The sequence below is a fragment of the Symphodus melops genome (assembly GCF_947650265.1).
Source record: "Symphodus melops genome assembly, chromosome: 3".
Taxonomy (NCBI): Eukaryota; Metazoa; Chordata; class Actinopteri; order Labriformes; family Labridae; genus Symphodus; species Symphodus melops.
The window spans coordinates 6071331-6084883 of NC_136693.1; the positions used below are offsets into that span (position 1 = coordinate 6071331).

Below are 13553 nucleotides of genomic sequence, written 5' to 3' on the forward strand. Positions count from 1 at the left end.
TGACATTTTTTTTGCCCAAAGTGATAGGCGAAAGCAAAGAGATAAGAACCACAGCATTTTTCCTATTATTAAGTCATTTTCATGTAGAATGCCAACTGCACAACACCCGTCTACAGAGAAAACAGGGTGAGGGTCAACTAAAAATACTGCAGCACGATAAGCAGCACGGCAGAGAAATGACACTGAAACAGAACAAATCAGAGAGCCTCTGAATAAATCCAGACCTGAGTCTTATCTCCAGTGACATGCAAATCTGCAAATGCAACAATTCAACATGACTGGCTGTTTTTTATGATGATGAAAGAATAGCAAAACTCTTTTTCTATCTGAGGAGTCAACTAGTTGCTTAATAGCATGCTGTTCGATAGCATCCTGACTGTTTATTAGTCATTATTGAGCCTTATTAGTACCTTATTCTACATGGCCAAAATCTATCAATAATAGGCCATATCGTAAGACTTATTGATGACTTCACGGTCTGGCCTCACACTGAATATCAGAACTGCTGTACTCCCTTACCAGCCAGTGTGCAGCCTGAGATCCCCAGGAAGCAACCTCATCACTGTTCACACCTCAAACTTAAAAACCAAAGGACACCGAGTATTTGCAGTTCGGGCTCCTCGGCTGTGGAACGACCTGTCTGAGGATCTCAGACTAGCTACCTCTGTAACATCTTTTTAAAAAATATTCTTATCAAAGGGTCTTATTGTAATCTTTGTATTCTCCATGATATCTATTTGCCCTACTGTCAACTTAAGTCAATCTTAATTTTTCTTTATTTACTGTTAATTGCTTACGATCAACAAGCAGTAATTAGGAAGGTGTTGAGGGCAAACTCTTAATTAAATTTAGTTTAGTTAACGGCCTCTTAGCTAAAGGCCATGGTCCGAGAATAAGGTACTAATAAGGACTTACTAATGACTACTACGCAACCAGTGTGCTACTATTAGTATGCTTTTAAGCAATTTGTTAATGGTGAATATTGTGTTACCACAAGTGTTAAAAAAAAAAAAAAAAACACATGGTAAAAAACTGCAGGATCAAAAGGAATAAATATTAAACCATATGTTTGATCTGGTTCAAAACTTAATAGACTTTTCTCTGGACCAGACACACCAGCCACACCATCAAGATTTCCGAAAATCAAGCCAGCAGCATTTTCATAATTATAATAATAAACACACAGCACAGAAAAAAAAAAAAGTAACCTCTTTGGTGTAGGAAGCTATTGATGAGTCATTAATATCGTTAATCACACAGTATGTGAATAAGAATGCGATGTGGATACCTTACAGATGCCATTGATGCACATATCTCGACTTTTGTTGCCCTCGTAGCACAGCGTCCCATCTATGACAGCGTCCCGCATCTTTTCAGAAAAATCTTCATTGAGAGGACGACAGTTAAGCTCACAGGGGTTCACTGGAGGAGAGAGAGAGAGAGAGAGAGAGAGAGAGAGAGATCCGACAGAGAAAAAAGGGGGTGAACATTATGCAAAAAACAGCCAAATGCGTTTGTTTTAAAGATGATGAAACGATATCACAGCTTGAATCAAGTCTGACATGCTCACTTCTGTTAATGACTGCTTCCCACTTGTAAAACCTTCCTTTGTACGGTACGCTGTTGAAGTGAGAGCACTGGATGCTTCTGAAGCTCGTCAGGTCAGGAGGACATGGTGTGGTGTTACAGGTCTTGTACCGCCGTCGCTCTCCCAGACAGTATTTCCCTCTGTAGGTAGGTCTGCCGGAGATTCAAAGGGGTTAGATTTGCAGTTATTGAATTTTAGCCCTCAACACCTGATTTGGTGGAAAACTCGTTAGCAGTGTATTTGTGACAATGTGTGCCTTCTGAGCAGAAGCCTTGCTCACAAAGACAAAACTAATGATACACTCTTTCTAAAAGTTACATGATATGACCAACATACTTAAGTCAAAATTCAGAAAATGTTTTGCTTTCACACATAGCAAATATCTTTGAAAACAAAATTATTTGACCCATTAAACATCTCCAAAGATTTTAATCTACGCAAACTAACCTTTTAAACCAGAGAAAATTATTTAAGCAGGGCATTACTGATACTTCAGCAAAAAAAAGGTATGAGAGATTGAAGTCAGTGTGTGGGGATCATATCAATCATTTTCTTTTTGTGGCATAAGAGAAAGGTTTTTCTTTACATGATAATGTTGCAGACAAAATACTGGTTGAACACACACACATACTCACACTGGGTTATCACAGTCTCTGTGGGCACTTTGGACTCCGGCTCCACACGTCCTGGAGCAGGCCGTCCACTCGCTCCACGATGCCCAGCCTCCATTCACACTTTCTGGTTCATATCCAACTGCTACACACTCCCCACTGATGCACCACTGTAAAAAAAAATAATTATACAAATGCATACTTTATGTTTGTAGAGTTTCTTTTTAATACTTGCAAACAGAGGCCTCGCTTAATCTCTCTGTTAGACCACGTTTAAGACTTTTATTGAAGACTTCAATGTCCCCATAAGAAGTCAAACAATTCCGTTTCTTTCATTGTTGGTGGGTTTTTCTCCTGCGAGCTGGCTTGTTGGCTATTCAAACCAGGCATTTAACTGTATAAGGGAGGTGCAAAAGTACTTCATTCTGCAACATGACTGTCAAAGTCCAATATGATTATTACCCATATATTCACTGTTTTTTTAAAAAAAATCTATTTTTAACCACATTTGGAGTCCTCTCTTCACACTTTTTTAAAAACACCAAAATGGCCACACAGCATTATATCAAACAAAAATTCAAACACTGGTGCTTGTTCAAAAGGAAATCAGCATTTTCATCAAGCTCCCCATTTCTCCTTTTTTGATGCTCATGAGATGATGACTCACCTTGTCCTCTCCACATCTCGTCCCGTCTACAGCTCCATCCAGCTTCGAGTGGCAGGTTGTTCCCACAGTGCACCAGAGTGTGCCACACACGTTCTATAAAAAACAGAGGGAGACCAGTTTTTACCTTAACATACTATTTAACTTTCAAACATGAGGCTGTCACAATTTAAAATCATGAGATTAAAGATTTTATTTGTCACATGTTCATAAAGATGCACAGTGAGATGTAAGGACTGTTCCGCAGGGCCATGCAATCACAATAACAATAAGCACTCAATCGAGTAAAACACATACAGAAAATAGAATATAATGTGAAGAATAAAAATAAGCTGTTTTAATGTACAAGCATTCAGCAGTCAAGGAGGCCAACCCCTGCTGAATGCTTCTCCTTAAATGCTTCTCCTTGAATGCATGAAGTTATTCGATGTAAAAAAGCAGAGAGATTGCATGAAATGAATAGATCCTTTGTTTTGCCATGCTTGACAGTCTTCCTGGAAAGCTAGTATTTCAATATTATTCTCCTGTTTCAATAAAAGCCCTTTCCTCAGGTTTATTTAACATAGTTGTCTAAAACAAAAGGTTTGAATTCAAGAGTCCTGCAGGAACAGAAGAAGGTCAGCAACACGTGCTCACCCACACAACATTTGTTCAGGCTCTGTATAAACAACATGTCATCTCTTTAGATAAGGTTTACAGTATGGAGCTAATCACTAATGACTGCTAGAAACCTTGACTGAATGAATGGATGTTATATATTAAATAATATGCTCTAACATGTGCTGAATGCTAATCCTGCTTCTGTCACATGTTGGACTTTGGTCATTTCTTATAAACTAAATGTGCAGGTAAATACTTCAAAATGTAGACAGATTCTCTTAAAGCTGCAGTAACTAATTTGGATAAATGTGTCTCACTGAGAATTTAGTTGGATGAAAAATAATACTCTAAATTTAGACTAAATATGACAACAAAACTACTAGCCCATTAGCTTAATTTTATTTAAAAACCAAGGGGAACATGGTCTCTGTCTGAATGTAAAGAGAGAAAAGAAACCTGCTCTAGAGATCCTTCAGAAGAACTCAATGAGAATGTGAAGGTTTGTCTGTATATGAAATCATGTTTACTTTGACTTGACAGTGGATTTTAGTGTGTGACAGTGTGCACGTGTGTGAAGCGAGACTATAACGTCTGACAAATGCATCCTTGATTGAGAATTGATTTTTGAAGCAGCCTTTTCCATTGTTGTAACTGTTTTATTTGATGAGAAACTGCATTAAGAGGATTTTTGAGGTGTAAGGACTGAATTTATGCAATCATTCACTTTGAACACTGAGCAAGATCAACATCCGGCTTCTTCTTCCTAACAATAACCTGAAACGTCTGTCACTGCTGACACAAAGAGAAGAGCTCAAAAGAAATACAGTATTGATTCTCATAGTCGGGATGTACTTCCAAAGAAGAATCGGAAAGGTCACAATGACTGTCAGAAGCTTTGGTCTTTAATATTTCATGTGGAGTGTGACATTCAAACACAACCTGCATCTGATCTCCCGGACCGGCTTCCGTTCGATCACTGTTGGGAGATTTATTAGGACCCTTTCAGTTATCTTTGAATGTGTCGTATTTCAGAAAAAACTATCTCAAAGAGTATCTCCCAAGTTCAGCAATTCAAGAACAAAAATAATCAGATTTATCTTATTTTCATAAAACTGACTTTGCGTCCTCCTCATACACAACAAGACAAAAAAAATCTGCAGCTTTGGTATCAAAGGCAGTAATTGCCTCCTTTCTATCTGTCTGTAGATAAACAATGGACCCGAGGAGGTGGAACACAGCCGAATGTAATACAATCCTGGAAACTATTTTCTAACAACAATTTAAGAAGCAGCTTTTATTTGGATTCATTTTTATTCATAACTCTTCTGGTAATCTTTAGAATCTAATCCTCCCAACCTCTTTTCTTTATAAAATATGTTGGTTGTATTGCATGGTTGTCAAGATAGTAAGGCGGCGGGAACTTCCTTTCTAGTCATACTAGTCCAATTGCTGGGCAGCCACTGTCTTAATTAGCTGGTGCTGGTAAGTTTGCAGGAGGGAAAGATGATTAGGACTCTGAGCTGCTTTGTGGGAGTTTGACTGAGAGACTGTTCATTGCTTCCCTTTTCTCTCTGTAACACAGTCTGAGTTATTGTTGTGTGTTTGTGTTATAATGCTTAAATGTTACTGTATAATACGTCTATGTTCATGTGTGCGGGGGTCGAGACATTTTCTTTAGTGTTACCAAGCAGAAAGGTTATTATTACAGAGAGTAGAGGATCTATAAAGACTTCAGGGGAGATGCTGTAATGAGCTTTTGTTCAAGGCATCATGGAGCTTTAGGAGCAAGTCCCTTTGTTGCATGCTGTGCTTAAATCAGCATGCACATGATGACTCGTAATTATTGTTTTTCAGCTAGAATGAGGCTAACCAGACCCATGTTGATGTTGACTATAGGGAACACAAGGGTGAAAGAATTGACCATTGTCAGACTTGTTAAAATAAATACTCCACAGGATACCTTCAACTCTGAACAGTTGTTTAACAGGATAACGAGGACACAAGCACGTCAAGTTCAAACAATATGGTGTTTTAGTGGTATAAGTATCCTGAAGCCGTTTCCCATCCCGTGTTTCCTTTAAACAATACACACACTGTGAAAACTTGTGTTTATAGGCACATCACGCTGCTAATTTCAGGAAACTAATTTCTTGTGTAAAAATTGATATGTGGTCTGTGTCTGGCAGCTGTTGCTGCAAAATGACTTAAAGCTTCTCTTATCTAAAATAAAGAAATTTTTTTTAAAACTTTAACCGAACCTCTTCAGATGAAACAATGTGAAACGTATTTTGCTGAGGCACAAATATCACAAAACTTCCCTGTAAAAGCCTCAATCTGTTAAAAAGATGTGTCAAATGGTTGAGAAGGAAAACACTTTCAACATGCTCTCTCGCTCGTATTTTTTATTCTTGACACAACTTTTTCGGTCACTTTTCATGGAAACATCAAGAGAAGCACCGTGAATGCTTTTAAAGAGAGCCTCTCTTCAAGTGTGCCGTTTCAACGTTCAACCCCTTGACGCCTGAATTTGTTTCCAAGTATTGACACATTTTTTTTTATGTGTTTCTGCTTTCAAGTCGATGCTAAATTAAGTTGAAAACGTTTATTTGAAAATAGCACATACATCGCACACCAAACGGATGTTGTTCTGTCTCCGACTGGTCCTATGACAAACTAATGCTTGGAAAGGGTTTCTAGGTATGTATTGAAAGTGCATCAACCGGCAGTGGAGGAATACGCACGGTTTGATGTAAATTCATGACAATATGCGTCAAGGGGTTAACTTCAAACTGTATAATTTCTTCAAGACAGCTGGCTCTTCAATCTGAGAGTGACATCTGTCAACAACGTGCCTTCATCAAGATCAGAGAACATGTCAAACATCTTGTGTTTGAAACCTGTGGCCAACATGTCACAGCGTTATACCTCGGTCTTATTAATTGTAAGAAAAGTCCATCCTCTCCTTCTTCTGCCTGAACAGGCTGTTCGGAGGTTTTCCCTTGATGACATCACAAAGGGCAGTAACCCCTCCCCCAGGTGGGTGACTCTCTCACAGCCAGGTGGTGGTGTCCACCCTCTGAGTCCACCTTCAGACACTGTTTCATTGTAATACATTTCTTACAAATTCCCTTCAATTTAGACTTTTCGTCTTTAAAAATGTTGTAACACTTATATTGTCACGCTCAAGAATTGACCATGGAGGTTACCATGGACATTCAGGTTATTTTCTGCCCTGCATTTTGCTTCAAGGTGACATCTCTGCAGCCTACTTTGTTGGGGAAGGTTATTGAAGCTATGGGCAAATGATTTCAAAGAAGTTCAGAAACTCAAGGGACCTTTACAGTGCTGACCTCATGATCGGATCTGGGAACATTGGAGTAGGTGGTGGTATTAAAAGAAAACACATTATGTTATAAGAGAGGCAATTTAAGTCCAATGAAGAATAGAGAGGGGCGGTTTCAAGGATGAGTGGTGTATTCTGTTCAACCAGTGGTTACATGTTGTTGTGTGAATTTGCTATATATGTTAGTACTCGTTAAATAAGAGACTTACGTCCATGTCATCACAGAGCACTGACCCAGATCCATACTGCAGCCGGCATTGATGGGCAGCGCTGTACAGAACCCCGGGAAGCACTGGGTTCAGGGACAGCTTATCCTTCACTGGGGCGTCATCAAGGCACCAGCCCCAGCCGCGACTGTCAGGGGGGAGAAAAAGGTTAAGTCTCTTTTTATACACACAGATGAAATCAAAATCAGAAGTGCAGAAACTGAAGGAGCTATGAGAATTAAGATTCACCTCCTGTTAGTTTTAATCCCTGGTTGAGGTGGGGATAGAGCATTCGTGAGCGTCAGTAGATATCCCGGGGTCACAGGCCTTTTTGACCTTTATAATCTGTACGTCTAACCCGAGTTGGGCAACAAATGCTATCCTTTAGCCTTTACTCACGGCAGTGTTCAAGCTGTGACCTGTCTTCCGACACAACCACCTCGAAACATTAAGCAACATGGATGTAAAAGTCTAATTCTTTTTAGACCCTCTGTGCAGTTTGAAACGTCAAAGATTTTACAAAGTATACATTAGAAGAAGCTAAAGGAAGATCAAAAACAGGAGGACACATGTTATCAGACAAAGGCTTATCATGCTGAGCATCCCATGGAATTTTCTGAGGCAACGCTAATTGCTAAGAAGCATAAACACACGGCAGAGTCCTTTAATAAACAGTAGTACGGAAACCATGAAGGCTGAAACAAAAGTCCATTAAATAAGTGCTCATATACAACTCAAACCTAATCATTAGAAACCAAAAATAGGCAATTAGCCTTCAATTAATTACCATCACAGACTACATATTAAAAGCGCATGCCGATAAAGGATCCATTTAAATCTCTAAGACTCCATCTTTCTGCCGAAATTGACTGTGCATGTTAAAAGCTACACCTGCACGGTATCAGTAATTATACTTTACAGCAAAGTGAAGTTAGATTTATGATTTAAACATGCTCAGCAGAAGCACTTCTTTTTGAAAAGAGATGTCTTAAAGGTCCCTACCTTAAGTAAACCTTTGTGTTTAATGGAATCCCTTTTAAAAGGTGAATTGAATAAAAGCATTTTCATTTTCCTACTTTCCTAGAAAAACTATCATAGGCATGTGTGGCATTAAGTGGTGCATATTAGCAAAGATCCTGAGAAACATTCAAACAGCTCACATCAAATAACACCTCAATTATTGTCAGTTACAAGCAGGAGCTGTTATGTCCGAAAAGTGTTCAATTCTGTCAACATTGATATATTCCCCCCTTTTTTATGCAGCCTAATCTGGAATCTGATTTCTAGGTGTCACAGTTATTAGTTCTGCTGAAGAGTTCGAGTAAAAATAGTTTTACAGACAGTGAAAGCATGTCTATTTGTCTGAAATTGGTTTTGACATTAGCTTCAGGATAAGTGACCACTTAATGGTGTCTCACCACGTCCTTCCATTAGTAAGGCCAGTTACATTTAACTCCATCAGTCATGATAGTTGTGGATGCAGCACAAAGTCAATGTGCGCCTGACAGGTTTAACACCACTGTGTTTCCTCAAAGAGACAGGAGCAGTCAATGAAAAGGAATCAGTAGTTATTTATTCAACACGGACTTGTTAAGTGCATGATTTATGAAAGCAGATGAGAAGGCCTTTTAGAAGGTCTATTTGTATATTTGTATTGAAGGTCGCTGTTATATCAGTTTATGCAGATGATAAGATGTGCAAGACAGCAGTGAAATAAAAAAAACAAAATAGAAAAAACAATAAACTTAGAGAGTTGCTTTTATCTCCTGTTTTCAAATGTCTCAAAATGTAAAATATTGACGTTCTTCTACACAAAAATTCAATCTTTGACCAACAGATTAATACTTTGTTTCATTCTGCTGTCTACATCTCAATAAATTGAGTTTTGATGAGATTACAGTGAGCCTTTTAACATGTAATACATGCATTCTTCATGATATGATTTTCAATTGCATTTGTAACCATACTGAATTGTATGCGTCCAACTTGTCACAAAGCGTCATGTACAGTGTTGAAATGAGGAAAGTGGTTAAAATACAATATATTCAATGAAATTGACAGTCCTCAGTGACAATGAAGACACATGATCAGACATAATTACTATGTCAGTTTTTTTTTTATAAAAAGGAAAATTTCGGTTAAATGAATCTGAGCGAAGCTGACGTGTGAAGAGCTGCCAATTTCCAATTTATTTCTACCCTGAAAACCTGAGGGGGAAAACAGGTACAGATATAATGGAGAAAAACCTCAACATGCAGATGGATTTTGCTAAAAATTAACATAGAGATAGCACTATCAATATAAGGTCTGGCAGTGATGCGGCTACGATTGAATAACTCTGCTACAGTCACACAATAATGACAGCAAACCATACTGCGACGAGAAACTGCAAAAAAAAACAAACAGACAAGATAAATAAGGGCTTTGCAGCTGTTACTGTAACAAGATGTAAATATTTTGCACAGGATGTTTACCTTATGTGTTTACTGTGGTAAAAAAAGGAATTGGATTAAAAAGAACTATGCATACAAAATGAGCAATGTAATAACTTGTCCATGTAGAAGTATACAAACATTGGAAATCTACTACAGCCTGTGCTGGTTTTTTCTGTTACCTGGCTTTGCCTTTTAGAGGCAGAACAACAATCTGTAGAATTAGATCATTAGATCACAGTTAGATCGTCATACAGAGCAGATAAGGATAAATACAAGTGTTGGAAAAGCACATGTTGAAAATACATGTCAGTCGTCCTAAAGTTTTGGGAAGTTAGTTGCTATCTGTCTGTTTGCTGCTTGGTTATGGAAAGGTACAGTACTGTGGGTTTATTAAAAACAACAGTTAGAGTGAGCCAAACAGTGAAGACGAGTCGAAAAATCTGCAGAAATGATGCAAACTGCAGTCATGTGTTGCTCTTTACTCAGTGTTTGCTTATTGTGACAAAGACAAAGAGCAAATTCCTCCATTATAGCTATGACATAGCAAGTAGACGTAGTTTAGTTTGTGATGTTTAATTCACACATTATTAAATGTTGAGCAAAGTCTTCGAAATGTGAATCTGGTGTATAATTATAACATTTCTTTTAACTTTTTAAACGTTACACTGTCTGTTACATTTAGTCATGTTCAAATGTTTAACCCCTGTGTGTGACATTTACAACTGCTATAACAAACACATCAGTTCAAATGACTCACAGGATGATTGTTTCAAACTCAACAACAAAATCACTGATCTGAGGTCACCTCCCGACTACAGAACAGCAGCAATTAAAATGTTCTCCATGAGTGCCTCTGCAGTGAAAAGCAGCTGAGGTCTAAATTCAGTTCCTCCAGCCTTTGTTGTAGCCAGCTTTCCTGGAAAAGTTTCAGCATATGAATTGACTGTTTCCAGAATCCTTTAACCTCAAAGCAAACTTACCGTCAATGTATGAATTGAGATCATTCCATGTTAAACTGTATCTCCAGTATAATGCTATAATGTAGCGTTTAGCACAAATTCGAGTACTTTTTTTTTTTCTCCAACTCCGCCTCTGTAGCCTCACCAGAATTTCCCTCTTGACATGAAAGAGTGATCAGGTTGTTTAGGTGTTTCATCTATGTGATAATATTTTAACCACTTAGCTGGATGACCTTCTACATTCCACATAAAATAACACCTTCAGAGAAAACCTTCTGAGGCAGCGTGAGCCACAGAGGCCTGTCGGACAGCTAAAGCACAATAGACGCCTTGTCCAGCGGTCAGGGAATGATGTAAAACAGAGGAAGTGGATTGCAGCGCCGGCATTTAGAAGACAGAGATGGGGAGATAAATATCAGCAGTCAAGTCTCTTGTGAAGAAAATGATCAGAGCAGATTCAGTGGTTTTGGATTGACTGGCTGTAGGTGGAGGTCAACAGATGCAGCAGAATAATAAAGAGACATACCTGCTGAGAGGAGGCTTTACTTAAAAATGTTATCTCTTCTAAATTAAATTCAATTTATTTTAACCTTAATACGTGACAAATTATTTCTGACCACAAACTGATGAGCTTGAGCTTCTCTAGAGTCAAGCTTTTTGTTTAATGTGGGACTCCTGAAGACAAATAAGCTGTACAATCTTCATAAATATAAATGTATATAATATATAATTAGAAATAATAAAGCTCCAGGACACAAGACTAGAAGTCCCCAGCCTTGTTGAGGATTTCCTTCTGTTCAATGCCAAAAATGGCAATGCAGACATGCTGATGTTTAACATGTTTTACATCCTTCTTTAGCAAATGATCATGACTTCAACTGCGTATTGCACTAGCCTTTAACACCGAGAACAGTAAGGGGAGCCGCTACTGAGCTACATTTAATGACAATAAGTCAAATACTGCCCAAAATGTTTGACTTGGACCCACAACTGTTAGCTATAAGAGTTGAGAAAGTAGCCAAGAGACAATATGACTGACGTGATTATTGGTATTAGCATATTTTATATCCAACACGTGCCAGGATAATTAGGTTTATTCAATTGAAGGTTATTGTTTTAAGGACAGTATACAGATATTTTTTTGTTAAAATTGTCTATTTCTAAGTAAAAATAACCACTTTAATATCTATCAGATAGTATCAAGGCGACACACACACTTACACACACACAAACACACAATCCAGTAGCCTTTGTGAAGGGAACTGCCACCAGTGTAAATGCTGCCCTTCGGCCCTTCGTCAAGAAGATACAATGCTGTCGAGGAGCTGAACACCCACTAAATGGATTCCAGATGCTTGGAGCTGAGAAACTGGGGCAACTATAGTGAACTATTCCAGACATTCAACACACATGTTGAATTCAGAAACACAGTGCACGGCTTTGACAGCAGCAGCTGACTGAATTGATGACAGACGCTCACACGCTGCGCTGCAGATAGATATAGACAAATATTCAGATGTAGTGTTTTCATCTAACAGAGGCATCAGTTGAGTAAGTGATAAAGGCATGAAAACTACTAAAGCTGTTTAAGATGAATGACACTTTAATGAGAAATGATTTTTTTTTTTCTTATTCGCTTTTTCTCAACATGCTCCCATTACGTCAAATCAAAACAGTTAAATCTAATGTGGCTGCTTCCCCCCTCCCATTGGCTGGAGGGGAATTCTCTCGAGAATGTCCTGCAGCGTTCTCACATGAGCTCACTGTGGAAAAAATACTCGAGACAAGGCTGTTTGCGTACAGATATACAGCTTCACTGAGTTTTTCAGGAGTTTTCTTCAAGCGTGCAAGCAATGTAAAACACACCTCATGATTTTTTTTTGCAGACAAAAAGATACAGTAATGTGAACTTTTTTACATTCTTGCACTATGATGACCATCCGCTGCATTTAAAAACAGGCTTTGTTTTGTTGTCTTGATTTGTCAGTACTCTTTCCTTACAGTGCTTCCTTTGGTCACTTTTCTTCCTGTTACTATGTAACATGTGTGTAAGTGTTACACAACAGTTTGTCAGGACAAATTCCTTGTTATGAGAAAAATTACTTGGGACCTAACATGCTTCTGATAAAACATGTTTTGTGTTAGGTCTACATGACAAACTGCGAGATGAAGGCATTTTTGTTATGTAAGAAAAGAGTGCCTTGGAGTTCTTCTCGTGATTCATGACCACGTGTATCCTGATCCACAGAGTGCCTCAAACTAAAACATTTTTGAGTCAAGGACACATTCTTTTTTCTTTGAATCATTTCATTTAAAAGTTGTAGAAGCATTGCCTTGAATCTAAAAAACAGAAAGCGGTGTTGGCATGCATCATGTGTGGCACTCACTCAAGAAAGCGGGTGATGTACTGGCGGCTGCAGCGTGACCACCTGGGCAGTGAGGTGCCATACAGGAGCTGTGGAGACATGACGAAAGGTCGTTTCCCAATGGGTTCACAGTCATTACCGTTGCCATCATGCTGAATCCCAAAGCTGCGACATAAAAGCACATCCCACACAGAGAGAGAGATGAAAGTGAGTGGGCACAGCATGGTTAAAAGTGAACAAAAAATGCATTCATATGTACAGCATGTACTGCTGTAGCTTCTTAGAAGAAAGTATTTCAATTATTGTAGTTTGATGTGTGTGCAGCAGTGTTGAGCTAGGATATGAAGGAAACCTGTGTACAGCAGCGATAAAGGTAAACAAAGTCAACGCTGTCAATCACATGAGCAAATCCCTGCTAATTACACACAGCTTACAGCCTAAAACGATGGATTTAATAATACATGACACACTTCAAATGCTCAGCAGGCAGGATAACAGTTGCAGGGGAAAACACAAGGCAGCTAAATGCCTCGTGATTTAATGAACAGTGGTTTTAATCATAGATTTTTTTTCAAAAGAAAGAAATGAAATAAATTCTGTCCCCCATTTAGAAAACAATGCTTGCACAAACAAAATAAGAGTTTGTATATCATGTCTGAATATGATTTGGCTTTTTTCAAAAAGAAACTGATAAATTAGAGGTTGAAAGGAGAGATGCACAAACTAATCTTACACTTTAAACTTAGACCTAAGTAAGTTACATTCATGTGATTTCTGTAAT

At 38.4% G+C, this 13553-nt stretch overlaps 3 protein-coding genes across 3 annotated transcripts in view; 1 reads left to right on the forward strand and 2 right to left on the reverse strand.

Moving 5' to 3' along the window:
• Positions 1-13553, reverse strand: part of trip4 (thyroid hormone receptor interactor 4) — a 301289-nt gene that overhangs the window by 127657 nt on the left and 160079 nt on the right. The gene's annotated exons all lie outside the window — the stretch shown is intronic.
• LOC306821166 (calmodulin-like protein 4) overlaps positions 1-13553 on the forward strand; it is a 151738-nt gene that overhangs the window by 30162 nt on the left and 108023 nt on the right. The window lies entirely within an intron of this gene.
• The window catches only part of adamts7 (a disintegrin-like and metallopeptidase (reprolysin type) with thrombospondin type 1 motif, 7), a 56420-nt gene that overhangs the window by 23704 nt on the left and 19163 nt on the right, over positions 1-13553 (reverse strand). Inside the window, exons 8-13 of the mRNA XM_079339562.1 lie at positions 12794-12937; positions 7016-7160; positions 2867-2959; positions 2224-2369; positions 1571-1740; positions 1289-1422 (exon numbers count right to left, since the gene is read on the reverse strand). Coding sequence (XP_079195688.1) covers positions 1289-1422; positions 1571-1740; positions 2224-2369; positions 2867-2959; positions 7016-7160; positions 12794-12937 — 832 coding nt within the window. The remainder of the gene's footprint in view (positions 1-1288; positions 1423-1570; positions 1741-2223; positions 2370-2866; positions 2960-7015; positions 7161-12793; positions 12938-13553) is intronic.